The sequence below is a fragment of the Eutrema salsugineum genome, unplaced genomic scaffold (assembly GCF_000478725.1).
Source record: "Eutrema salsugineum unplaced genomic scaffold, Eutsalg1_0 scaffold_1, whole genome shotgun sequence".
In the NCBI taxonomy this organism is placed as follows: Eukaryota; Viridiplantae; Streptophyta; class Magnoliopsida; order Brassicales; family Brassicaceae; genus Eutrema; species Eutrema salsugineum.
In genome coordinates this window covers 4,321,035-4,347,108 of record NW_006256909.1, presented here as the reverse complement: position 1 = coordinate 4,347,108, position 26,074 = coordinate 4,321,035, and the positions used below count along the sequence as shown (strand labels likewise).

General features: G+C 36.2%; 7 protein-coding genes across 8 annotated transcripts; 3 read left to right on the top strand and 4 right to left on the bottom strand.

Annotated features, from left to right (window-relative positions):
- Positions 1–19: 19 nt before the first annotated feature.
- LOC18030837 lies at positions 20–1,888 on the bottom strand. The gene is made up of 5 exons (XM_006412718.2): positions 1,709–1,888; positions 1,274–1,488; positions 793–1,029; positions 446–597; positions 20–346 (listed from the first exon to the last, which is right to left on the bottom strand). Exons 1-5 carry the CDS (start codon positions 1,796–1,798, stop codon positions 183–185), a joined length of 858 nt encoding a protein of 285 aa, XP_006412781.1. The 5' UTR covers positions 1,799–1,888; the 3' UTR covers positions 20–182.
- A 989-nt stretch (positions 1,889–2,877) lies between these two features.
- Positions 2,878–3,399, bottom strand: LOC18030836 (FAS1 domain-containing protein SELMODRAFT_448915). The gene has a single exon (XM_006412717.1). The coding sequence runs from the start codon at positions 3,397–3,399 to the stop codon at positions 2,878–2,880; it is 522 nt and encodes a 173-aa protein (XP_006412780.1).
- A 747-nt stretch (positions 3,400–4,146) lies between these two features.
- On the bottom strand, positions 4,147–7,834 carry LOC18030835 (senescence-induced receptor-like serine/threonine-protein kinase). Its single transcript, XM_024149731.1, is given in 12 exon segments — positions 4,147–4,546; positions 4,639–4,828; positions 4,913–4,975; positions 5,070–5,196; positions 5,287–5,671; positions 5,848–5,928; positions 6,025–6,096; positions 6,188–6,259; positions 6,343–6,484; positions 6,564–7,039; positions 7,114–7,660; positions 7,753–7,834. Coding segments are annotated over 12 exon segments (2,637 nt in total).
- An 814-nt stretch (positions 7,835–8,648) lies between these two features.
- LOC18030834 (folate synthesis bifunctional protein, mitochondrial) lies at positions 8,649–10,904 on the bottom strand. Its single transcript, XM_006412715.2, has 2 exons — positions 10,694–10,904; positions 8,649–10,444 (listed from the first exon to the last, which is right to left on the bottom strand). The coding sequence occupies exons 1-2, from the start codon at positions 10,878–10,880 to the stop codon at positions 8,988–8,990; spliced, it is 1,644 nt and encodes a 547-aa protein (XP_006412778.1). The 5' UTR covers positions 10,881–10,904; the 3' UTR covers positions 8,649–8,987.
- A 218-nt stretch (positions 10,905–11,122) lies between these two features.
- LOC18030922 lies at positions 11,123–12,307 on the top strand. The gene is made up of 2 exons (XM_006412714.2): positions 11,123–11,504; positions 12,064–12,307. The coding sequence occupies exon 1, from the start codon at positions 11,194–11,196 to the stop codon at positions 11,464–11,466; it is 273 nt and encodes a 90-aa protein (XP_006412777.1). The 5' UTR covers positions 11,123–11,193; the 3' UTR covers positions 11,467–11,504; positions 12,064–12,307.
- A 3,355-nt stretch (positions 12,308–15,662) lies between these two features.
- LOC18030921 (subtilisin-like protease SBT2.6) lies at positions 15,663–20,474 on the top strand. Of its 2 annotated transcripts, XM_006412713.2 has the most exons (11): positions 15,663–15,918; positions 16,636–16,849; positions 17,022–17,166; positions 17,253–17,650; positions 17,801–17,896; positions 17,978–18,050; positions 18,311–18,596; positions 18,707–19,032; positions 19,120–19,387; positions 19,475–19,756; positions 19,907–20,474. In XM_006412713.2, exons 2-11 carry the CDS (start codon positions 16,683–16,685, stop codon positions 20,314–20,316), a joined length of 2,451 nt encoding a protein of 816 aa, XP_006412776.1. In that variant the 5' UTR covers positions 15,663–15,918; positions 16,636–16,682; the 3' UTR covers positions 20,317–20,474. The 2 variants fall into 2 exon arrangements, with proteins under 2 accessions (XP_006412776.1, XP_024005417.1); XM_024149649.1 differs by lacking the exon at positions 15,663–15,918 and having other exon boundaries at positions 16,763–16,849; positions 17,250–17,650.
- Positions 20,475–23,330: 2,856 nt separating this feature from the next.
- LOC18030920 (probable pectinesterase 56) lies at positions 23,331–24,976 on the top strand. Its single transcript, XM_006412712.2, has 3 exons — positions 23,331–23,525; positions 23,923–24,184; positions 24,276–24,976. Exons 1-3 carry the CDS (start codon positions 23,331–23,333, stop codon positions 24,974–24,976), a joined length of 1,158 nt encoding a protein of 385 aa, XP_006412775.2.
- The last annotated feature ends 1,098 nt before the right edge of the window (positions 24,977–26,074 follow it).

Genomic DNA, 26,074 nt, shown 5'->3' with positions numbered 1-26,074 from the left:
CGCTGCTTTAAACAATAAAAGGCAAAAGGATGCAAATTGCAGCTCACATACATTAAGTTGTTGAAGATTTGGGTCTTAACTTAAAAGGTTATAATTTTCTATACTTTTCACACATGAGATAAAGTAGAAGACAACACTTTCTTTTAAAAGTTGACGAAGATGAGAGCATGCAGAAAAAGAGTCTAATCTATGTTATGGAAGCCAGGGAGTAGTGAAGTTATGAAACCGAAAACTATCATCTGAATCTCTTTCACTATTCCCCACCATTGATTCCCTTGGTGTCCTGCATCCACATTTTCATTTCCGTTTGCTCGGTTCCCATTATCAGCTTCATTCTCTTGTCCCTCTACAAACACAGAAAAGATAAATTGCTTCTGCATAAGTTGTTGCTGTGATTGCTTTCAGTTAATACCATGGGAGAGAGATACAGCAAAAGTAATATTACCGGGAACCGCATCTTCGTTTAGTGGGATAGCTGCTGCCGGATCATTATCAGCTCTCGCAGCAGGTCTATGAGGTCGAGGTGGTGGCACTGCTGCTCTATGCATACCTTGTGAGAGCCATCGCACAAACGGTGCAAGGGCTCCAGTTTGGTATCTGTCAAGTTTCCACACCAAACAGAGATCAGCTACAGCATTTCAAACTCTTTATCAATACTTTAGGGATTAATGGGCCCTCAAGACACCACAGATTTATCATGAATCATGCACTTGAGAGGTCGCTCTATATGGCTGAAAACCATAAGATATACCAGCATAAGAATGAAATCAGAGCCAGATTCTTAAGGCTTACAAGTAAATTATGGTGGCGAAAATCACAAGTACAGCGAGCCTTTGTCTTGATCCATCTTGGTTGAACAAAAAGATGACAGCAGCAAGCTTGAGTATGAGGAATATGTCAAGCTGAAACGCGATCTCAAATCTCCGTACCACCACTTGCCTTTGTTGTGCAGGTTGTTGCTGCTGCTGACCCTGCCCGGCTTGTGCTTGGTTCTCTCCCCCAGTCTCAGTCTCATTACTTGCTCTATTCCTAAGCATAATATAAAACCAAACCCAAAAGGATTCAATATCAAAGCCTCTAGCTTTCTACATTAAGTCATCTAAAGCCACAGTGCCACACCACAATCCACAAGTGATTTGGCCTAAACAATGGTTTGGATTTAACTACCAAGCCAATGAGGAAAGGGATTAACTTTTGCACAACCCCTTAATTCTTCTAGCTAAATCAGTTTATACATCCATGAAACCGTGGGAAATTCGAAGGAAATACTTACGTGGGAACATTGTAAGTGAGAGGGATAAGATAATTTGAAGGAAGACCAGCGATATGTCCTGCAAATTGATGCACAGGAACCGCATAAATCCCAGCTCCACGGTTCGTTTGCTCATCGTACTGTCCATGATTCAATCCGGGAAGAAGAGCCGGATAAAAAACCGGGTACATTGGAGAATCACCGTTGGGATAAGCTCGAGACCCAGAATCTGGATCCTGGAAATTGAAACACCCAGAAACGAATCAATTCACGATCAAACGCATGAATCGTTTGTTTTGTAAATCCGAATGTGAATTCAAGGGTCACACAAACCCTTAAATGATCTAGTGAAGGGAGAAATTTACTGAATTCGAAGAATCAAGTGGGACGACTACTAAATCAGAGGCAAGTCAACAATCGAATTTCGAAGAGAATTAACGAAAGCAAGTCACAAACCTGAGGCTTGATCCCAGCATCTTCGGGTTTTTTGTCAGAAGAAGGTTGCTGTAACGTTGGAGAAGACACCTTCTCGGGTTCTTCCGCCATTTCTCAAAGGATTCAACTTTAAGCAGAAGCTTCTCCCTCTCTGTTTTGAATCCGCCAAATTGTTCTTCTTTCCCTTCGCTCTGAAAGTCTGATAATTTTGGTTTAGAAGATGAATTGCGTCATCTCCTCCAGTAACTTTTCGACACGTCACCAATGCTTGTGACATTTTTTATTTTTGTATTTCTGGTAAATTGCATACAAACTCCTCGTCTTTACAAAAAAGTGTAATTTGTTCACCTAAATATTTGTTTTCACCTAATCCAAATCGAATTCAGTTCTGTTTTGTACTAAACTGAAAAATCTGACTATAAATCACATTGAAGGTTGTTTTTCTCTTCTTTTTCCGGCTAATTATGATTTATTGATTTCAAAACAAAAATACAGAGTCATTACTATGTTCATTACATTGTCATTACATTGAAGGTTGGTTTGTTTAACCATGCGAACGGGACAAAAGAAGGGCCTACTATGTGCAAGTCTTTGAGACTTGTCTTTAAGATAAATTCTGACTCCCGCTCCAAAAAGATATTTTGTCGAAAAGGTTTTTTTCTTCCCTGTTCAACTACAAAAGAAAGTATCTCTTATGTAATGTAATGTAATGTAATAATAGTTAATACTTAAAACCAACAATAGTTGTTGGTTCTATGCATATTACAAAGATATGTATGTTCTCTTAAACAGAAACTTAAGTGCATTCTTTCATACCGTAAAAGCTCAAACGTAACAAGTATGTAGTTGTATGACTTCATGGTATGGAACGATTTCAATGGAGGGAGTTCGTATGAGCTATAAATGATTGATTTAGTAGAAATCAATTAAATTATAAGGATTTCTGAATCCTTGTAGATTTTTTTTCAAATCAACTAAACGAATAGTTAATTTTTACAAGATTCATTTTATGTGTTGAAAAATTATGTTTTTAATATTCAAACTGTCATAGTTTACTACTGTAACATTTTTGAATGATAAAACTACACGGTAAACATAACATACCCATTTTCTACGTACGTCAAACCCATATTCTCAAATTTATAAGTTATACAAATAGTAAGAAACAAAGTGGAGAAGCGAATAAAAGATTATATATCGTCGTCACCGTAACGAGAGAAGTTAAAAGGAGAAGCGATGCGATGGATAACAATAGAAGGAGAGACGAATAAATCTGGCTCAGAGATGAGAACGCCGTCGAGGGTAAAACCGGAAGCTGAATTGTTGGTCACAACGATGGAGTTTCCAGAGAGAAGCGTAGGGAGGCGAGAGAAAGGCTTCATGAGGCTTATGTTGTTGAAGCCAAGCAATTGTGGGACGATGTGGTAAGCAGCAACGAGTGGTGACGTGGCGTTGATTCCTTCGACGGATGTTTTGGGGAGGAAGAGAGTGGAATTGAGAACTGGACCTTTTAGCTCGTCGTTTGTGGCCAGGAAAGCCTCGCTCCAATCTTCGAAACTTCCTCCGGAGATCATTGCGTCTATGATCTTTCTTGCGGTTTTGTATTGCTCCACCGAAAGAGAAGGAGGCAAAGGAGAGGAAGTAGTGGTGATGATAGTGATGGTGATGAGGAGGAGGAGGAGGAGGAGAGGGAGGTTTTTGGTGCTTGCCATGGAAGAAACCAGAAACCCTAAATTTCCTTAGGTCAATAAGATGGGGAATGAAGATTTTCTTGGAGTTTTGGAGGAGAAGAATTGCGTTGGTTTTTTTGTTATATAGTAAAGAATAATCTGTACTTTTAACGTGAAGACTATTGTAGTTGGATCATGTTAAATTAGTTTTGTAACGTTAATAGTTATAGTCTTGTAGACTTGTAGTTGGGGGATGCTAGCCTAGAAGTTGTTTAGATTATGTAGAAGAAGTTGTTTACTTGTTTATAGTTTTTTGGGTACTAGACATGCTTTTTCTAAATAAGTGCATTTACGCAGCTACTCATGGTTGATTTTATTTCCTACAAATTTTAGCTTTTTAGAAAAACTATAGCAAATAATATATAAGATCCTATAACGCTCAACTTGGACTCGAGAGAATAGGTAGACACTAGATTGATAACTATGCAAGATATATCTTAGTAATGTTTTGACATATGATTTTCGTACTATGAAACAATATGAAATGGATGTCTAGTGTATTTTTTGTGACGTTTTCATTTTACAAGACTAATAGCTAAAATGTATAAGATTTGCCAACAAAAGTTGATTCTCGGCTCCATGCATAAATACGACAGAGAACACTCAGAATTTATTTAACAGAGCCAGAAAAAAATGTAACTTTACAAAAATCTTAAAGATCACATTTTTTTCAAACTTGAAATGAAATGAAAAGCAAAAAGCAAAATGTACTAGGAGAGTTTCTTGATCTTACCTCGCTTGTGGAACCATTTCAGTATCTAAATTTATGGTCACCATTCTCACAGAATCTATCTGGCTATTTCGATCCGTTACTCTCCCCAAAACACTCTGTTTCAGCTCCATAACGACCTGACTCATTGTCGGTCTCTGCGCAGAACTCTCAGAGGCACAAGCCAGCGCTATTTCAGCGATCTTCCAAGCCGAGCCAGACTCAAATCTATCTCCTAGACGCTTATCTACAATGCCTCTTATGTCTCCATTCACCAACATTGAACCAACCTGATCACTTAGATGCACATTCTCTGTTGTTGAACGTGAAATCGCAGGTTTCCCTGTTATCATTTCAAGAAGAACCACCCCGAAGCTGAAAACATCACTCTTCTCGTTCATTTGTCGCGTTCTATAATACCTGAAATTTTACAAATATAAAACGATTGGAAACACAAGAACCAATACCCTTTTCTGGTTAATTTTTTTAGACTCAAAGATAGACTTAGTTACTCGGGGTCTAAGTAACCAATGGTTCCAGCGACAACGGTGGAGACTTGACCGCCACCTTCAACCGGAAAGCTTCTTGATAAACCAAAGTCAGCTATCTTCGCTTGAAGCTTCTCATTGAGTAAGATATTCGTAGGCTTCACATCTCTGTGAACTATGGGAGGCTTGCAACCGTAGTGGAGATACTCGAGACCTTAATTGATTGACAAGTCTCGTTCAGATTGCGCAATTTTAAGAAAATAAATATTATTCTGTTTGAGAAAATGGCTTCACAAACCTTGTGCTGCATCTAATGATATCTGCAATCTCTCTTCCCAGCTCAAGGTTAAGGAACTTTTGCCTTTATAAAAAGCAAAACAAAACAATGCTTAGTTAGTTAATTGCGTCAGTTAATACAAAAGAGTCGGCCGGGAACTAATTATGGAAACACTAACCTGACAAATAGTCTCCTAAGTTTCCATTAGCCATGTACTCGTAGATAAGTGCCATGTGTTTATCTTCGTTGCAGTATCCGATAAGAGATGTCAAATTTGTGTGATGGACTCTCATCAGAAGCTCAACCTGAGAGAATAATATAGATTAGTTTGGATACTGAAATTATTTAAAACTACAAACAAAATGGTAAGTTAAAACATGTAAGTAGAAAATGACCTCAGCTCGGAACTCTTTGTAACCTTGCGCTGACTCTTCAGACAGTATCTTAACAGCTACTTGATCTCCATTCAAGAAACCATGGTATACTTTACCAAAACCTCCTTTGCCAAGAACTCTCTCGAAGTTGTTTGTGACATTTACAACTTCTGAATATAGAAAGTATCTCTTGGCTGTGTCCAATGGTCCGGTGTTGTCTCCTAACAGTTTGTTTGAGATTGTTCCTCTTCGCGATCTTCTCTTGAAATGCCATAATAAAGCTAATGCGATCAAAAGAACGAGCAGTCCTGCGACTGATGCTACTAATGGAACAGTGTAACCAATCTTCTTCTTTTTGGTTGTTTGACATGAAGAAGACTGACAAAGGTCCGGGTTTCCAGCAAATCTTAAGTTTACAACATAGAAACTTCAGTATGTGCCTTTTGAAAGAGAATCAGTGCAAATAGTTTCACATAGCAACATCTCTATGCAATAAAAAGGCATCCTTCTAGATTGCAATACGAAAAGACTACATTGATGAACATTACACAGCGTTGTTCAAGAGCTAATTGAGGTGCATACCTTAGGGAAAGAGAACCATCTTTTGATTTCTCCAACAGTTTAGGTGGAATCGATCCAGTTAGCTTGTTTCCTTCCAAGTTTCTACAGATATAATAAACACAGAGTCCTGTATAAATTCACAAGGCATAAAAACGGAACTGCTTTATAAATCTCACCACTAGAGTTTGCACGACTCACAATTCAGTCAAATTTTGTAAATTGGCGAGGAAATCGGGTACTTTTCCTGTTAAGTTGTTGTTTGAAAAGTCCCTGAAATGATATTTCTTTGTGTCAGTGTGTCACATGTGGCAAACCATAAAGTGGATCAATGTTAATTAGAAAGGAGACAAGAAGTACTGACAATTTTTCTACTGATGTAAGGTTGGCGAAAGCTGGATCAATCTGGCCAGTCAATCCACTGGAGGATAAGTTCCTGCAAATCACAACGAGAAATGTAAGAGCAGAGCAGAACAGATTAGAACAGAGCATTTGTGAATGTTAAAAAAAAATTCTCACACAGAAATGAGTCTTAGAGAAGTATTATTATCACTGTGGAGACATTCAAGACCTTCCCAAGAATAGTCCACTGGAACACATGGATCTCCTTGCCAATTCTTCTTCACTCCATACTTGAACTTAACCTTCGTCATGGCATCGACTAAGAGAAGATAATAAAATAAAAAAAAATCAAACATAAAGAAGAGAAGAAGAAATCTTTTTGAGTCAGAAAGCCTTACCATCCTGTTGATCTGTTGGTAACTGAAGGAACTCATTGATTTGATAGAGCTCAATAGCGTTAATGATTGGTGGAAGAGTCGACAAAGCAGTTTTCTCAATGATAATTTCATTCTCTGCTCTGCCTACTGGCTCTGTAGTGGAGCGTGTGTCTGTAAACAAGTAAGAAGGACGGAAATACTTGGCAAGTAACACTCCATTCACGTATATATCGAACTCTCGTGTCTCGTTTCTTTGTAGTTTCTGAACTTCAGCAAAGTGCATGTAGACATAAAACTTCGATCTCGGGTCATCTGGACTCTAAGTAAAAGTCAACGAATTGCTTTCGTTTCCCGCTAACAAAGCAGACCTCATAACAATACTTGCAGGTCTGAATCCGTTGTGGTTAGTTTCATCGATGGTGAGCGATGTATTCAAAGTTTTCATGTTCGGAGGCGTTGAAGGCGTCCATATACGATCATAGAAATCATCTTTGTACCTACACAACACGAGAACAACATTTAGTAGCAGAATATAACAATGACAAAAAAGGAACAAGATGTTTTCTTTTACCTGACTTGGAGATTGCTTGTTGCGCCAAAATCACGTCTCCGTTCAAGCATAAGAGCTTCGTAAGGAGTGTCGTATGTATCGTTCTTTAAAAACCTTATTTCCAAGACAGACAGAAACGGAGTTCCTCTGTCTTTATCAACAAGACACACATGAATATGGTCTGAAGGAGGAGTGTAAATCATCTATTTGGTCATTATAACCGTTTCATTGACAAGAACAACAGATTCCCAAAGATTGGCTCCAATATAAAGATCAAACTCTGGTGTTTTACTAAAACCATCATAGTTCCCGTACATGAAACGGGTTCTAATCAGATACTTGAAACCTCTCCCTTGTTGAGGCCTTATGTCGTAACAGTTTCTCTTACCTTCAGGGAAGCTTCTTACGTTTTGGAACTGCCTTTCGAGAGAAGTCGTTTCAAGGTCAGAAACTATGCTATGGCTTGTTCCAGACTCAACATAACCCAAATCCGAAACGTATTTCATGTTTGTGTTCTCATCAGTGTAGCTTGAACCATCCGGTGTCCCGCAATCGATGCTAACAAAACCTGTCGAAAAATCACAGAGCATTACAAACACAATTTGACATATATATACAAGAGTTTAGAAAAGCAAAGACTTCTTCTGAGTACCAACTTACCAGATTGGTCTTGAGCATGGACAGAATCAAGAAAAAAACAGCTTGTGATTAAAATCCATGAAAGAAGGCTTAGATGTCTCATTATCAGCCAATGATTTTAGTTACTTTCGTATGGACTATGTTCTTTCATGCAATATAGAGAGTACCCAAGAGCAAAAAGTCAGCTAATGCACGTATCAGCTTCAACTCTAAATAAGTTATAGTATTGCCATGTTGGGTCTATATACAATTACAATATGATATATAAAACAGAAGTCAAATAAGCAATTTTTTGAATTATGACCAATGCCATGTCAACGCTTTAGGTGGTTCTTGCTTTATCGTTTCATCAAAATTATTCCTAAAGTGCACACTTTTTGGTGGGTAATTAGGACTTAGATTGATGGAGAAAACCAGAGACGTTTTTAGAAATAAATGTCCATGGAGCTAAATGCTAATACCTCTTTTCCGGATCTCTGAATCCTTTTGACAGCCATTTTAGGAAAGTGTCCTTCGACCTAGTTGAAAGCACAATGATTGATTTAGTTTGATTTGATTCCTTCAAATTGATACCTGCAAAGTTGACGATTAGTAAACAAATGAAAGATAATCTTCGTGGGCTAACAGAAAAGTACCTTATAATAATTGCAAGTGAAAGAATGGATATATTACCTCTGAAAGTTGCCATAATCAGGCCTGTACTTGTCTTGGTCTCCTATCTCAAAAACCATGATCATCTAATTTGGAAAAGAAGGTTATGATCCATCGTATCGCCTGCAAGTTTAAAATTGAAGGAAGTATGATTCTTTATGATATAGTTTTTACATGTTCAAAAACAAAAATAAATCAGTTCTCCAGGATGTCGAACTTCTAACTCTTTTTTTAGATGAAAATATCATCCATCATTCAGAAATAAATGAAAAATTGTATAACCTTTTATCTAGTACAACAGTGTTCACCAGAATCATATACAATATGGGGAATTTCTAGAAGAGAAAGAAAAAACAATCAATTTGCTATTGCTCCACTGTTTAACAGTGTTTTGAACAGAAATCATACATTGGAAACGGTGTATGATAACCCGTATGAGATAACAAATGCTAGCTAGTTTCATCAATCACCCCAAGAACTTGCTCAATTCTACACCAGCCACACAAGATCAAAGGAGATGACTCACAAAGCATTTTGCTCTTAACTACCACCCAGCTAGCCAACCTGTTGTATCACTCTGGAACATCTTTAAACCAGGCTATAAATCATCCCTTTGACCTTCTTCTTCTCAGCATTGCATCGCATACCTTTGCTGCGTCTGCATTATCTCTAACATTATGAACTCTAATGATATTGGCACCTCCTAAAATGCCTGCAGTAACAGAAGCAACAGTAGCAGCATCTCTGTCACTGGCCTCAGGACGCCCACATATATCTCCCAAAAATCTCTTCCTTGAAGGTCCTATAAGTATAGGCGCATGATACACTGCTATGCTTCTCTTAGCCATCTCTTCCCTAATTTTTGGCAAATCCATAAGAATATCCAAATTGTGATCTACTCTCTTTGAAAACCCAATTCCTGGGTCGATCATAACCCTCCAAGCGGGAATCCCCGAAAGTTCAGCATCTCTTACTCGCATGTAGAGTTCAGAAGCAACATCCTTGCAGACATCATCGTACTGCAAATTCTCTTCGCTCTGCATTGTACATGGATCTCCTCTCATGTGCATGGCCATATAAGGAACCCCAGATTCTGCAACAACCTTGTGCATATTCGGGTCTAAGCTTCCAGCAGATACATCATTTAGAATGTCAGCTCCATTGCTTATTGCTTCTGAAGCAACCTCAGAGTTGAAAGTGTCCACAGATATGAGCTTTTCCTCCATCTCTGGCATACCACGGACAGCCTCTAAAACCGGAAGTAGTCTATCTAACTCTTCTTGACTAGTAATTCTCGAGGCCATTGGTCGTGTGGACTGTGCTCCGATATCAATTATATCTGCACCCTCGGAGATCATTGAGCGAACACGAGAAACTGCAGAATCTATAGACTGAAAGTGACCTCCATCACTAAAGCTGTCAGGGGTAAGATTAAGAATACCCATCACATGAGTTTTGTTAGAAAAATCCCACAGTTTGTCTCCTATAGGTAAAACCCTTTGTATACCATCTTGACCAATCTGTGATTCGCCACCTAGTCTCTCCCACGCTTGGAAAATGCCGCCGGGATGTATAGCGAGCGAATGCCAACGTGCGACCGTATCACTATCAACAGCTGATCCAAGCAAATCAACCAAAGGTGCCAACACAAATGACCTTTCCCAGAGTCTTTCATGTGGTATGATCAGGTTATCAGAAGCTATTCTCAGCTTGCCGTAGAACAAAATGTCCAAGTCAAGTGGTCTTGGTCCATACCTTATACCATCCTCACGTCCCATGTCTCTCTCAATTGTCTTGAGAACACTCAAAAGCTCATGAGGTCCAAGCTTGGTGACACCTCTCACTGCAGCATTTAGAAACCTGGGTTGATCAGTCACATGAACAGGAGCCGTTTCGTATAAACAGCTGTGCCTGGCTATACAAATGCCGCTACGCTTCATTAATCGCAAAGCCTCTTTGAAATTATTCATCCGGTTTCCTATGTTACTTCCCAAAGCAATCACAACTTCATGCTCTGTGGATTTAACTTCGACAGTCGTTTTCGTTGCCGAAGATGAGAAAGCTGAGAAGAGAAACAAACCAAGAAGCAAATCACATATCCTCAGAGAGCTTTTGTTAAGGCAAAACCTCAATGAGCACTGGAATCAATCATCTAGCATTTCTCACAGAATTGAAATCGTAAATTTGCTTCCACACTCAGCTCAAGATATTGTTTTCCAAGCAATCAAGGACGATTTTTTTTTTTTTGTAAAAATTCAAACTTTCATGTACAATGAAGGAAGAGGAAGCTGCATATCTCAATTGCAGATACCTGGAGGACTGAAGAGATAGGGACAGGGAGAGCCAAGTGGAGACACGAGAGAAAGGGACTTTGACGAATAGTATCGGTGGAAGCAGACGCGACTCGGGGACACAGCCACCGCCGGTGGCGGGTCGGAGACGCGGCGGAGAAGGAACCTACCGGTGTAAATCAAGGTTTGTGTCAGTAAACGAGCCATTTTTTAGAGAGAGAAAGGCAATCTAACGTGTCTCCGGACGAGTGACGACTGAGGAAGGCGATGCAGGTGAAACGGGTACAAGATCCGAACCTCATATTTGACCCGACCCCTATGAAATAACCAATGCCAGGAAAACCGAATTAAATCAAAACAAAAAAAACCAAACATCTTAACCCAAAATGCCGAACCGAGACCGGATTAGACAGCTTCCAAAAGTCTCTTTCTCGATCCCCAATTCGTTGATTAGGGTTAAAAGAGCCATTTTTTTGTTTTCTCGACGCGCAACAAATCCAGACCAAAGAGGAAGATCGAAATGGCGATGAGGAGGGTTTACAGTGAGATCAAGGGGAAGAAGGTGAAGGAGCTTCCCGGCTATTTCAAATCGACGTTTTCATTGGAGACGGTGAAGACCTCTGTGAAGAGAGGTCTCGATAACTACAACGACAAATACATCCAGACCAGCTCCATCGATCCTCTCCTTCATATCTGCTTCTATGGCATGGCCTTCTCCTACCTCGTCGCTCTCCCCAACGAGCGTCGCCATCTCGAGCACCAGCAGCATGCCAAGGAGCACGGTGGCCACTGATCTCGACGAATCGTTTTTCGATCTCTCGATGAGTTTAGGTATTCCGGTGTTCGATCCTTTCGATTAGTGTGCGGTATTTGTTTTCCGTCGGATTTGTTGATAAATGTATTTCATTTTTTCTCTATTGAGATATTTGGCTATACATCTGTTGTGATTTTGGGGATTTGCATCTGTGAGTTGATAGATTTCAGAGTCAAATTGCCATTTTTGAATCAATGATTGATTTGAGGAGAGTTTGTTTGTGATTTTCTATTGGAAAGGATTCGTCTTTCGTTCTTACCAGCATTTTGGGCGTCAATGTATGATCTGATGCGTTACCTTGTGTACTCTGTGAAAGGCTATATCTTTCTAGATTCCTCTAAATAGCCTCTCTGATTTTAAATGGTTGAGATGTGTTTAGGTTTATCAATTTTGACTCTTGGGCAGTTCAGTATTCATATTGTTTTTTTTTTAATTGTTGTTTGGTATTTGATGGTTGGATGAGAAGTGATACTTTGATACTAGAGCTGCCCTTAAGTTTTCTCTATATTGGTTTCAGGAAGTAGCATTGTATCAGTTTCTAATGAATGGTGTTCTTGCTTCTCTTTATGAATGCAGAGGTTGCTGTGAAGTCTTTCTGCGATGGTGACGACTCAAGATTGTATTGTGTTATTGTTTTCTTTTCTTGCAATTTCCTGGATATTGTTGACCTAAAGGAAACCTTTCTTTTGAATTGCACTTGATAGCGGCAATAATTGAAGCATGATATCCCATGAATAATGAAACAATTTTTTTTTTGTCCCGTGAGAAATCGTGAAGCTGTGGATTCAGGGTTTGTTTTGCCATATTTCAGTTTAATCTATTTCGATTCTTGGATCAAGCATAAAATATTTCGAACATAACATTTGTCGTTAAAATCTTGACTGTCTACTACCCAATTCCCTTCAATCAAAGTCGACTGCTTTTTTTTTTTGGAATTAAGATCTTTCTTTGGATTATGAATGATCAGGTTGCTCTGGAGTAAGTAATATGAATCATATCATCTAGTCTTCGTCCCATCACCGATGTTCAATCAAATTTTTTGGCAAAATGATAATAAACTAAAGTCGAATCCAGTATAGATTGGTTTTGGCCCAAGCCACACGTCCTTAAAGTAATAGAAACTTTACTAGCATCGTCTTTATTCTTAAAACCAAATCAAAGACCGTTGGGCCAACTTTAAATTAGCTATACAAAAGTTGTGTGCTTTTCACACGGATCTCGTTCCAAGGATTTATTTAAGCTTATAAAAACAAATTAACTAAAATATTGGTTTTGGCAGTATAAAACAGTAATAGTCATGTAAAAGTAAAATACACTTACATGACAATGATGATATATATAGATGCATTTGTGTAATCATTGAACGTATAGATTTAGTAATTTTAGTGAAGTTGTGTTTACTCTCAAACACGTCTAGTCGAAATCACTTTTGGGAGAATATTATTATGGTGATATATCTTCACGGGAAAGCCAAAGCATCTTTACCTTTCTCATCATGATCCCATCTACTATTAAGCTATTATACGATAGTTCCGTCCTTTGTTATCACCTAATCTGAATTATGAGTTACTCTATTCCTGGTTAACTAATCTTATAATAAAACAGTTTATGAACTTTAACATGATAAGTAACAAATTTATATTAATCTAGAAAAGATGGAATGCGGTTCAATATGAACTGTTTTTTAGCTGCACCCACCATTAGGACTTCCATATATCTAGTTCATAAATCATGCGCTGCAAATTTTTTTATACATATATATGCATGTGTGTATATATATATATATAGATGAAATAAATACTAAAATTAATAGTATTTATGTCGTTACACCTAATAAACAAATAAATGTTAAATAGACTCACGAAAAGCAAGTTGTCACGATTTCGCACATAGCCAATTTATTCTGTCCCTTTAGACCGAAAGGCAATCCAAAGTTTTTTTGACAATCATCAAAAACAAGGATTTCCATAATCAAAGGGCAAAGAAAAATAAAATAAAATATACATGGATTTCCTATTGAGCAGAAAAAAGTTTTTATATATTCAATAAAAACTTTGATATTGTGCTATACTAACAAAGGTAATAATCATGCTGTTGTGTATTCAACAGTAGAATTCCTTGTATTGTATGTTATCGTTACTAAAAGATTGATGTAAATTCACATATCACATACATGAATAAAATCAAACACGTCATTAATCTGTTGATCTTTCTATAAAAATATATTAATGCAAATGATTTTGTAAGATAAAACTTACCTGTAGAGAATTGATATAAGCCATGTTAAGAATTCAATATTTTCATACAACTAGAGGAGTTCCACAAAAAGATATTGACTTCATACTAAAACCAATAAGCAATAGTTTTCCTTGCCAAGTAAAAGGTTTACATAGATAGCTTATTTTTTTTTTGTTTCCTCTATAAATTTATATACTAACAACATCTATTACCATCAGACGGACGTATAAGAAAAACATGTTATGCCGATATTAGCCTGCTAATGCCGGTGTAAAGTCCATAGTAAGTTTGGCTTAAAATATGGGTATAACTTAAAATATGCATAAACACTTGACATAGTGACAAAAAAAGGATTAGACCAATAAATAGTTAATAATGAAATATTGTGGGAAGTTTTTTTGGTTGGTGCCAGAGGAATCAAATTTTTGGACAAGAAGAAAGGTCACATGACACATGATGTGTTTCGACTAAACGACATATCTCCTGGGAACAATACCTCACATGTACCTTTCGATGTTAACTTTATACGACCACATACCTCCAACTGTATGCTATAAATATCTTCATATTTCTAAAATCAGTGCTTAAAACTTGTCACTAGCATAAGATTTAAAACTATATCCAAATTTTCAGTTGAATAGTGGAGTATTTTGAATGAAAGAATTTTATATGGAATAACATGAGATTTCAAAAAATATTTAAAAAAATTCCATGACTAATAAAAAATAGTTTTTTTAGAAAAACAACAAAACATTTTCAGATCTATAATCCAAGAAGCACCAGAGTTTATTATCTTACAAATATTTGTTTTTGTCTCGATTCTCTTACAGTTATCTACCATTTTTCTTCATAATTATTCCATAGACCGTAATATTTCTTAGTGAGTAAAATCTTCTCTGTAATCCCAAAAAGAAACACTATCAAGTGCCATCAACTGTGGATCATAATAATGCTTTTGGAGGAAAACCGCGTTTTATGATTGAAACATGAATTCTAATCAAACATCATTAACATTACTTTATGTCTCTCGAGATTATGAATTTAATATTTTTAACTTTTAACTTTTATACTTTTCTTTTACCTTTCATCAATTAGTAAGTCAAAACTATTTTTTCTTTCCCTCCTTGGACTTTTCCTTCTACCTCTTTTTCCGCAACAGGCAAATATTTTCTTACAAATTAAGAAATCGACATTTCCGTTAACTCCTGCGGTAATAGAGCCTTGCGTTTTCGTTTTCAAAATATTACTATGTGCATTGTCCCGATGGCACTATTGTAAAAACCGCCTCTACCTTCTGGCATCTCTTAATAGTTATAATAAATACACAACAACTATGAACGAAAAATACTGAAATAGTCAAGTCAAATTAAAATTTTATTTCACTTTGTACTCACTTGTCAGATAAATGGTCAATTGTAGTAATTTTATGAAATTTTTTGGTTGGTCCTCAAGTTAAACTATAAAGTACTTGGCTTTTAGCAGTTTCTAATTACTTCTATAAACCACACTTAAATAACTTTTTAAAGTGAAGAATACAATACTGGTAAATGCTTTTTTGGTAGATTATGAATCAATATTCAATTTTAAACTACAGATTCACTTAATATAATACTACTTAGTTAGATTTCACTACTTTACACAACCTCGTATTTTATGGTAAATTCCTACCACTATAGTAATGTTTATAATTTATTTTACAAGGAACGCCAATATGATTATTAAAAACATAAAGGGATCGCTAAAAAGTTACAAATGTGAGTCTCTCCATTATCCACGGTTTGTTGTCTGCTGCTTGACATTGAAAAGATAATCAGAATACAAATTAATGAATTAAGAAAAAGAACAAAACCCTGAATAATATTCCACACACACACATACACACTCTCTCCATTCTCACTAAGAAAAAAACACACTTTAAAACTTCTCGCTTACACATTTCATCCCCATTTCAGCCTCATTTATCTCTCTATTTTTCATTTTGTTCATTCATATTTGACAAGATCTCCACTATTCAAAGGAAAAAAAAAAACTCAGAATCATCTTGTTCAGATTGTCATCTATCTGCACACTTGATTTATGTAGTGACTAAATTTGGAATCTTGGGTCGTTCGCGTTTCGGTTTGATTCAGGCGTAATCTCACCGTCTCGTCTCAAATTTGCTTTTACTTTTCTGCTTGATTCGTTTCGTGAATCGTAAGTTCGTACCTTTTCTTTTGTTTAGCTTTTTTTTTTTTTGTTATTATTCTGCTTTATTCCATTCAAGCTTCAAGTTAACAGGATCCTCTAACTAGACACACATGTTTGGATTTTTTCTTTTCTTGCTTCTGGGTTTGTCATTGCTTATTCATTGCCTGTATAATTTGTGAAAGTGGGTTAGTTTTCCTCAAGTATAGTGATGTGTGTTTATAAATTTGTTTTTCTCTCTCTCTTTCTTTCTCTGTCTCCTACTGATTGATTAGCAATAGTTGCTACTGTTGTTACTGTATCGTCTTCAAACTTTTCATAAATGGGATAAAATGAATGTGGGACTTTCATCATTGGTTGATCTGTGTAGTTAAATTTGTCTAGGAAAGTTGGGTTTTTACCAATCTACAGTATCTGTCTTTCAAGTGGATTGATTTGAGGTATCCCCAAGTCTTTATCTTTGAGTTAGTTGGGAGTGGCCTCTCTTCATGTGCTTGGATCCTCAGAATTTTTTTTAAAAATCAGCGAAAAATATGGTTCTCTTCTCTGTCAGATTTTGAAAAGTTTTGTCTTTTTACCACTGCGATAGAGGGCAAAACTATTTCCTCAACTCTGAGAAGTGTGTGGGATTAACTGATCAGTGTTATCTTTCAATATGTATGTGATGTGATTGTTGCCATTGATAAATGGATGCTTATGCTTTTCATTGGCGTTTTGATACTGCAGATTGGTTTATAGCGAGTTGATCTGGCGCTTCTTTGGTGAGAAGCAAGATGGATATCGGGTGTAAAGTTCTCGTCTTTTTCACACTCTTCTTCACTGTAACGGCAGAGATTTACATTGTGACTATGGAAGGAGATCCAATCATAAGTTACAGAGGTGGTGATAACGGGTTTGAAGCAACTGCTGTGGAATCTGATGAGAAAATTGATACGACGAGGTACACCATGTTTTCTATTCTTCAAGTTCAATCTTATTAACAGCTGAGACACAGTCTCATCCATAATAGGCCTTAGCTTTGATGAGGCCTTTTATTGATGTGTGTCATAATTTTTTGGCATCTTCTATTTGTTGTTTGCTAGATTAACAATCTGTGACCTCTCTTTTGGCAGTGAGTTGGTGACATCTTACGCCCGTCATCTTGAGAGGAAACATGATATGCTTCTTGGAATGCTCTTTGAGGAAGGATCATACAAAAAGCTTTACAGCTATAAACACCTTATAAATGGATTTGCAGCTCATGTTTCCCCTAGTCAGGTGACATCCGATTTGAGATAGTCTCTGCAAATTTCCTTTCAATGTTACAGTTCTTTGTCGCTTACACTATTCCGCTATATTAGTAGGCGGAAATGCTTCGTCGCGCGCCTGGTGTGAAATCTGTTAGCAGAGATTGGAAAGTGAGGAAGCTCACCACACATACACCACAGTTTTTGGGATTACCAACTGATGTTTGGCCTACCGGTGGTGGTTACGATAGAGCAGGAGAAGATATTGTCATTGGCTTTGTTGACTCAGGGATTTTTCCTCATCATCCAAGTTTTGCCTCTCATCACACAGCACTACCTTATGGCCCTCATCCTAGTTACAAGGGGAAATGTGAAGATGATCCTCATACTAAGATGAGCTTCTGCAACGGGAAGATCATAGGAGCTCAGCATTTTGCTGAAGCCGCTAAAGCAGCTGGTGCATTTAACCCGGATGTCGACTATGCTTCACCAATGGATGGAGATGGACATGGAAGGTTCGTCTTATTGTGCCTGCAATAATAGATATTAATTCACACGTTCATACTCAGATTTATCTCACACTTCTCAGAACTGCTTATCTCACTGCACATTTAGATTTCGTCAGTAGTGATTCTTTTGTTCTTATTGAACATTTGTCCTTTCAGTCATACAGCAGCTATTGCAGCTGGGAATAATGGTATTCCGGTGAGGATGCACGGCTATGAATTTGGAAAAGCGAGCGGGATGGCTCCTCGTGCTAGGTAAATAGATAATCCTCATGTGGTGGCTTTAAAGATTTTCCTTTTGCATGTCTTTAAAAGTGAAATGCTGTTTTGTTTCAGGATTGCTGTTTACAAAGCTCTCTATCGGCTTTTTGGAGGCTTTGTAGCTGATGTTGTTGCTGCCATTGATCAGGTAAGAAAGAACTTAGCACAATACTAAATTGGATGCACCAAATTGTACTAAGCTATGTCCATTAGTAAATGAAAATATGAGGAAGAATATGTTATCTCTTTGCTGCATTTGCGCCATTTTCTTCAAAACTCTGCTTCTTCGTTCTGTTTTTGAAATCTTCACAAGTGATGTAATCTTTTTAATAGTCCTATTATTTGACACTGGTCAAGAAGTCTCTATACTACTTTCATTTTCTAAACATAGTATGCTTTTCTGAGCAGGCTGTTCATGATGGAGTGGATATTTTGAGTCTCTCGGTTGGTCCAAACAGTCCTCCAGCTACTACAAAGACAACATTCTTAAATCCATTCGATGCTACACTTCTTGGGGCTGTAAAAGCTGGTGTTTTTGTCGTTCAAGCAGCTGGAAACGGAGGTCCCTTTCCGAAAACTCTGGTTTCATATAGCCCTTGGATAACTACTGTAGCTGCTGCAATTGATGATCGCAGATACAAAAACCATCTGACCCTTGGAAATGGAAAAATGCTTGCCGGAATGGGATTATCCCGTAAGTTTCTCCTTTCTCTGATCTAAATATATATAGATCCACACAATAATATCGTATATATAAAGAGATGGTCTTAGTTTATTCTGAGCCTTTATATTGTTTTTCTGCAGCTTCTACTCGGCCTCATCGTTCGTACAAGATGGTCTCTGCAAATGATGTTCTGCTTGGTTCTTCTGGTATGAAATACAATCCGTCGGATTGCCAGAGGCCAGAAGTCTTGAACAAAAAATTGGTTGAAGGAAACATTCTGCTTTGTGGATATTCTTTCAACTTTGTTGCTGGTTCAGCTTCCATCAAGAAAGTTGCTGAAACTGCCAAGCATCTAGGAGCTGCTGGTTTCGTTCTTGTTGTCGAAAATGTGTCTCCAGGAACGAAATTCGATCCTGTTCCTTCTTGCATTCCAGGAATTCTGATTACAGATGTCTCTAAGTCTATGGTAATACAGTTTCGACGCGTTCACTAATCAGTTAATTAACTCCCTCATCCTTTCCTCAACTTGGAATGTCTTTTTTCTCTTCCCTAGGATTTGATTGATTACTACAATGTCACGACCTCGAGAGATTGGATGGGAAGGGTTAAGAGCTTTAAAGCTGAAGGAAGCATCGGAGACGGTTTGGAACCCATTCTTCACAAATCCGCACCTGAAGTGGCTTTGTTCTCAGCTCGAGGACCCAACACTAAAGATTTCAGCTTTCAGGATGCTGATCTCCTCAAACCAGATATTCTTGCTCCAGGCTCTCTTATATGGTCTGCTTGGTCTGAAAATGGAACAGACGAGGCTAACTATGTCGGTAAGCATTTTCTCAAATCTCGTTAGAATTATACACAAGTACTTTGGAGCAAGAATCTAAAACGTTTAGTTTTCGACTATTGAGCAGGCGAAGGATTTGCACTAATTTCTGGCACAAGCATGGCTGCACCACACATTGCCGGTATAGCTGCTCTGGTGAAACAGAAACATCCTCAATGGAGTCCAGCTGCTATTAAATCAGCTTTGATGACAACCTCAACAGTGATAGATCGAGCAGGAAGGCCTCTTCAAGCACAGCAATACTCTGAAACAGAGACAGTGACGCTTGTCAAAGCAACTCCATTTGATTATGGAAGTGGTCATGTCAATCCAAGTGCTGCTCTAGACCCTGGTCTCATATTTGATGCAGGTAAATTATCTTTACTCAAATGACATAAACCTCGGTTTTCTCTATTCTCTCATTGTTCTTTGATCAATATGACGCACATTTGAACTATTACTTGGTTCGGCTTCGTTCGATTAATAAGCCTATACACTGTATGATTGGGGTTTCTTGTAGGTTATGAGGACTATTTAGGTTTCTTGTGCACCACTCCTGGTATCGATTCCCACGAGATAAGGAACTTCACAAACACTCCCTGCAATTTCAAAATGGGACATCCTTCAAACTTCAACTCACCATCCATAGCCATCTCTCATCTTGTGAGAACACAAACCGTAACCAGAAGAGTGACGAATGTTGCAGAAGAGGAAGAAACATACACAATCACATCAAGAATGGAGCCATCCATAGCCATCGAAGTGAGTCCTCCTGCAATGACACTTAGAGCGGGCGCTTCTAGAAACTTCTTGGTGACTCTAACAGTGAGATCGGTGACCGGAGGTTATAGCTTCGGAGAGGTTACATTAAAAGGAAGCCGAGGGCATAAAGTGAGTCTCCCAGTGGTTGCTATGGGACAAAGGAGATGAAGAAAAATAATAATGAGATTTTGTAATATTATTATTGTTATTTTTGTAATACGCAGTAATAATTAAAAAAAAAAGTAGCTTTGTCTGAGTAAAAAGGAATAATGCAGTTTGTATAATTAGTTATTTTTTGTTTATTTCTTTTTAAATCTTCATTTGAGGAGATAATATTCAATATAGTTATATGATTCAAGGACATCTGGATTCGCTATTGTGCTTATTCAATTTAAAAAGACTCAAACTATGTGAGAGAAAATCTTCTTACGATAAAAATTAATTTAAAAGCTATAGTATAATTTTCGTACTTCAATTAGAGTAATAAGCTTCAACGACATTCTTTATTACTTTGATCTATATTCCATTGGACATATAGATATTAATAACTACATGTCAGAATGTACTCCTCCCTCTAGGCTATAGCTCAGCTCTATTACAACCAAATACCTTTAATCCTAATGCACTAACTTCAGAACTGTACAAACAAATACTATCTTCTAACATGAAAGAGAAACATGCGCGCAAAGTTACTTTTATCAACTAGTTTGTTTTGATTAGCATATTTATTTTCGTATGCACCTGCATAATAGTATATTTATGTCCTTAAACTTCTAAAAAATTTTCATTACCGGATGATTGTAGGTGAAACCAACAAAACTAATAAATAATCGACTGTAAGATTTGCACCCCATCAACATGGAAATAAATAATTAAGGAAAGTGTTAATAGGCAACGCTTTTTCTACTCGGTTCTTACCGCTCTCATAATTAATTTCTTGGAAAGGCATTTACTGCTTAGGTCTTTACTTTTCTTACCATTTGTTTCTGACAACTCCTCATATGGAATTATGGAATTACGTAGAGCACTGGAATAACGTAAGTCAGCAAGCGGTGCCATATAAATTCAGGGTCGCACGCCTAAAGAAAAAAAAAGTGATCTCATTAATATACACATTTTAAAAAATTGCACAAATGATCGCCTAAAGCTGGTGCTATGTAAAATAATGAGTTCGGATGTATATATGCATCCACTTCATTATACCTTTTTTTTGTTGCTAAAATCACTACGTTATACTTGTGTTTGTATATAAGTAACACACACAATATAATATTTTTTTTTATGTATGATTTTATTATTCTTAACTGTATTCAGTATTCTTATCCACCTGTATGACGTATTCAATTTTTTTTTTTTTGGGTATTCAAATTTTTGTCGTCAATCCTTCAGTTCCATGCATTTCTTATTCGTGCATGCATGCAAGATGAAGATATATAACATAAGTGTTCCGATAGCAGTTAGATATGGGTACTATATTGTTTCGATAAACCCGTGGTTCATTTAATATTTTAAAATTTTGATATGCTAATACACACGTTATACTTATACAAATGACTATTAATTTAAGTTTTTCTTCAAATTTTCAAGACCTATATATACTAGATTAAAGGATATGCAAAAGAGGTCTATGGAACTAATTAAATGCTACTACAAATTGCATATAAATAGTTAAATACTTATACAAATGAATATTCATTTGAGTTTTTCTTCAAATTTTCAAGATCTATACTAGATAAAAGAATATGCAAAAGAGGGCTATGGAAGTAAATGTTACTACATGTTGCAAAGTCTTTAAATACACAAATTTAAAGCAAAGAAAATAATATATTTTAATATGTAAGACAAACTGACAAAGGCTTGCTTCCTTAAAACCTTTTTTTCTAAAGACTTCTTCGTTTCCCTGACACAAAATTGGGATGAACTCTTGCTAAAGTCAAAAAGAAATGAAGGGGTGAAATAATTATAGGAGACGAGTTGGTGAGCATTTATAATATATCACCCACATTGGTGCGAACGACGGAAAATGATTTAAGACTTTATGAAGTAATGATGCTGATATTTTATTTTATACTTTACTCTAAAACTACAAATAAAAAAAATCAAAAGAAAAGCACAGAATTGTAGTATTAACTAGGGTTGAGTCCGCGCGAAACGCGGATTTTATTTTATATTTTTATGTGTTTTAAAATTTTATATGTTTTTTTTTTTAAAAAATTTGTTTGATAATTGTTTTATAGTTTAATAATTTTTTTCTATATTTATATTGTACAATCCTTATTAGTGTTTGTATATAATAAAAAATTTCTTAATTATGTTATTAATTTCTGTTAATTTTTTTTATTTCATATACTTTTATATTTTGTCTGTCACTATTGTGTGATTTTTATTACAGTATTAAAATTATTATTTTTGTTTATGTTACACGTTGCGCAGTAATAATTTTTAATCATTTATTCTTACAAATTTTTGAAATTTAAACATCATATTTATCTATTTTTGTTAATTTTTTCTTCTTCTCCATTTTCATATTTTCATATTTTGATTCTCTTTTTTTCTTTGTTTTCATATTTTTCAAAATTCTTTTTCATCAGCTTTGTGTTCTTTTTTTTTTCCTTATTCCTCTTGATGGTCTTTAATTTCTGTTATTTTTCATCTTTTTAATTATTTTGATTTTTCTTCTTCCTTCTATTTTTCTTATTATTTTTCATTATTTTTGTTTTTTTTTAATTATCGTCATTTTAAAACATTTTTTCCATTTAATAATTTATCATTTTAAAAAAAATATATATTTTTTAATCCAGTTAGTATTACAATGTTTTTAATTATTAATATCTAATTATCACTTATTTTTTATTTATACTATAATTCTTTAAATTTAATTTAATTTATACTAAATATATTAATAACAAACATTGATATATTTATTAAATGCATATTTTAAATATACTTAAATGTTAAGCTTTATGAGTTTACTGATGTGGATAGTTTAGATGGAAAGAAAACTCTCTTATTATATAATAGATTACCAAAAAGAAATTTCAAATAGAATGAAATAAATAATACACACTCGTCATAAATCTTGATGTTCTTTTTGTCTCCATAAAAAGACCTCTAGACAGTGGGAGCTAAACACATAAACCCTTCTTCTTCTTTCGTCTCCTTCTTTTTCCTCTTCTCTTACTATGGAGTATCATACAAAAATCTCTTTTTTCTTTCTGCTTCTAGCCTTCTCATCTTGCCTCGTCATCTCTTTCACGGATCAAGAAGGCGAGATTGTTCTTCCATCATCAACCTCCATGCTGAAGATGGTGGTCGATGACTTCCCTACTTGGCTAAGCGATGTGGACAAGAAGCTGCTTCTAGACTCCACTTCAGAGGTTATATAAATTCTTTCGTTTATATTTTCAAGCTTAATAAACATGAAACGTATTTTTATATATCTATGAATTGAACTTGCGATATACATATATACATCTTTACAAGAAGCATATATATTATATTATATATATCTATATGTGTATAGAAGTTACAAACATATCTTTTAATTGAAACAGCATTTTTCTCTGTTATTCCCACTCTCTAGGCGTTAACATTAATTAACTAAGTTACAGCTTTGAAAGAGATCAATATAGCAATATGTAACTAACTCGAATACCACTCTAGCAATAATTATTTTTTAGATGGATTTATTTTTTTATTCAACCCCAAAATCTATTTCTCCTTAATCAATGAAGATGTGCTCATATATTGGATTCCCTCTGTTTATTGTCGGAGCTCAAGAAAAACGCCGACGTTATCGTTGCCAAGGATGGAACTGGAAAGTTCAAGACCGTGAAGGAGGCGGTTGCGGCTGCGCCGGAGAACAGCAAAACGCGATACGTGATTTACGTGAAGCTAGGCATCTACGATGAAGTCGTTAATATTACCAAGGAGAAAACGAATCTAACCATCGTAGGAGACGGCAGGGACTCTACAGTTCTCACCGGAAGTTTAAACGCCAAAGATGGTTACACCACCTTGGCTTCTGCAACTCTTGGTAATCTTTTAATTATTTCCAAGTTATATTCATATTTTTCAAAGCCCTAATGATAATTGATAATGGGGTCCGTTTTCGTTTTTATATACAGCCGTTGATGCAATAGGGTTTCTCGCACAAGATCTTTGCATCCGGAATACGGCCGGTCCGGCCAAGGGTCAAGCCGTGGCTCTTCGTGTGAGCGCTGATTTGGTGGTTATACACAGGTGCCGTATTGAGGCGTTTCAAGACACACTCTACGCGTATAAATATCGGCAGTATTACCGTGAATGCTACATAACCGGGACCGTAGATTTCATCTGCGGAGACGCAACGGCTGTGTTCCAATACTGTCAAATCGAGGCAAGAAACCCGCATGGAGGATTGGTCAACGTTATAACAGCGCAGTCATGGAACAACATGACCGAGGAGAGCACGGGATTTGTGATCCAAAAGTGCAATATCACTGCAACTCAAGATCTCCTTCCGATAAAAAGAAAGGTAAAGACGTATTTAGGACGTCCCTGGGGTATATTATCAAGGGTGGTTATTATGGAGTCGTTCATAGACGATTTAATCGCACCAGAGGGTTATACTCCAATGAACAGCAGCGATGTTAAACGTCTCTCCACCTTGTTTTACCGGGAATACAAAAACACAGGACCAGGAGCCGATACAAGCAAACGGGTCAAGTGGAAGGGATTTAAAGTGATTACTGATCCCAAAGAAGTGGAGATGTTCACGGTGGGAGAATTTATACAAGGAGATTTGTGGATTAACTCCACTGGAGTACCTTACGACGTTGGTCTTTGATCAAGTTGTCTTTATGTGTGATGCTGTTAATTGACTATGTATTGATTTACATCAATATATAGCCTAAAATCTATTTTATAAAATGTTATCTACGAATTCCTAATCAAAAATATATTGTTTCAGTCGATCAAGTTCATCCATCATTTAAGTAAGCCTCCATATATTACATATTTCGTCTTGCATTAGATATTTGTGTTACTTTTGAGATATTCACCCGACAATTTAGTGCCTAAAATGAATATTTTGTGCTACTTGACCTAACTCTGTGCTTTTTGTTTTACATAAATGAAATCTAAAATTTTCAAAGCTATCATGTATACTCTAGAAAGAAGAATCTCAAATGATTTGACATAATGCTATTAAATCAAATTAAATCATTTTTCGTACCAAATATTTTGGGATAGAAGATATTCCACCAATAACTGATTCGATACCATCCATACAAGCAAAGTATTCTACCTCCTTACGGCCTTACTTGTACTCGATGATGATGTTGTCATTGCCGATCAAGAAGTTGCCAGAGTCTGAATCTACTTTGAGTGGATTGGGGATATATATTTATAAATAAAAGAAAATAATATACTGCCTACATTGAAAATTTTGTGCGATTCATTCAAATTAATTTATATATTCTTACATCAATACATCAATAAAATCTGCAATTTTAGAAATAATCTACCCAAAAAAATTATTTGCATGCTTTGACCGTTTGAGATTTGGTGCTAATAATTCAAATCATTTTATGAAGGTACATAATCTGTTAGCATTAATTAATGAAAATAACAAATCTGTTAGCAATACATAATTACTTAAATTTGAAGATATGTTTCAGTCAATATAAATCTCACAGAAGTTCTCACTTCTCAGACAATTAGAACAAGAAAAATGGTTGTATACGTCAAAAAAAACTTTTCATTGGCTCATATAGTGGTTTTACTTCTCTTTGTCGTCTCATCATATGCAAGGTCTAGTATGATGGTTACAAAAGATGAGATCGAGGTCATCTGCACAAAGAAAGATATGCAAATCAATTCTTCACTTTGTTTTGAGATCCTAAAAGCAACCCCTGAAGCTGCAAAATTGGATTTGCCTAGCCTC

Excerpts from the sequence above, each read along its gene's own strand:
- LOC18030837 (XM_006412718.2), bottom strand. The coding sequence starts at position 1,798 with ATGGCGGAAGAACCCGAGAAGGTGTCTTCTCCAACGTTACAGCAACCT. Across the intron at positions 1,030-1,273 it reads CTCACTTACAATGTTCCCAC|GAATAGAGCAAGTAATGAGA; the intron begins GTAAGTATTTCC and ends TATTATGCTTAG. Across the intron at positions 347-445 it reads AAACGAAGATGCGGTTCCCG|AGGGACAAGAGAATGAAGCT; the intron begins GTAATATTACTT and ends CTGTGTTTGTAG.
- LOC18030836 (XM_006412717.1), bottom strand. The coding sequence starts at position 3,399 with ATGGCAAGCACCAAAAACCTCCCTCTCCTCCTCCTCCTCCTCCTCATC.
- LOC18030834 (XM_006412715.2), bottom strand. The coding sequence starts at position 10,880 with ATGGCTCGTTTACTGACACAAACCTTGATTTACACCGGTAGGTTCCTT. Across the intron at positions 10,445-10,693 it reads CTATCTCTTCAGTCCTCCAG|CTTTCTCATCTTCGGCAACG; the intron begins GTATCTGCAATT and ends TTCTCTTCTCAG.
- LOC18030922 (XM_006412714.2), top strand. The coding sequence starts at position 11,194 with ATGGCGATGAGGAGGGTTTACAGTGAGATCAAGGGGAAGAAGGTGAAG.
- LOC18030921 (XM_006412713.2), top strand. The coding sequence starts at position 16,683 with ATGGATATCGGGTGTAAAGTTCTCGTCTTTTTCACACTCTTCTTCACT. Across the intron at positions 17,651-17,800 it reads GATGGAGATGGACATGGAAG|TCATACAGCAGCTATTGCAG; the intron begins GTTCGTCTTATT and ends TTGTCCTTTCAG. Across the intron at positions 19,757-19,906 it reads TGGTCTCATATTTGATGCAG|GTTATGAGGACTATTTAGGT; the intron begins GTAAATTATCTT and ends GGTTTCTTGTAG.
- LOC18030920 (XM_006412712.2), top strand. The coding sequence starts at position 23,331 with ATGGAGTATCATACAAAAATCTCTTTTTTCTTTCTGCTTCTAGCCTTC. Across the intron at positions 23,526-23,922 it reads TTCTAGACTCCACTTCAGAG|CTCAAGAAAAACGCCGACGT; the intron begins GTTATATAAATT and ends TTATTGTCGGAG. Across the intron at positions 24,185-24,275 it reads CTTGGCTTCTGCAACTCTTG|CCGTTGATGCAATAGGGTTT; the intron begins GTAATCTTTTAA and ends TTTTATATACAG.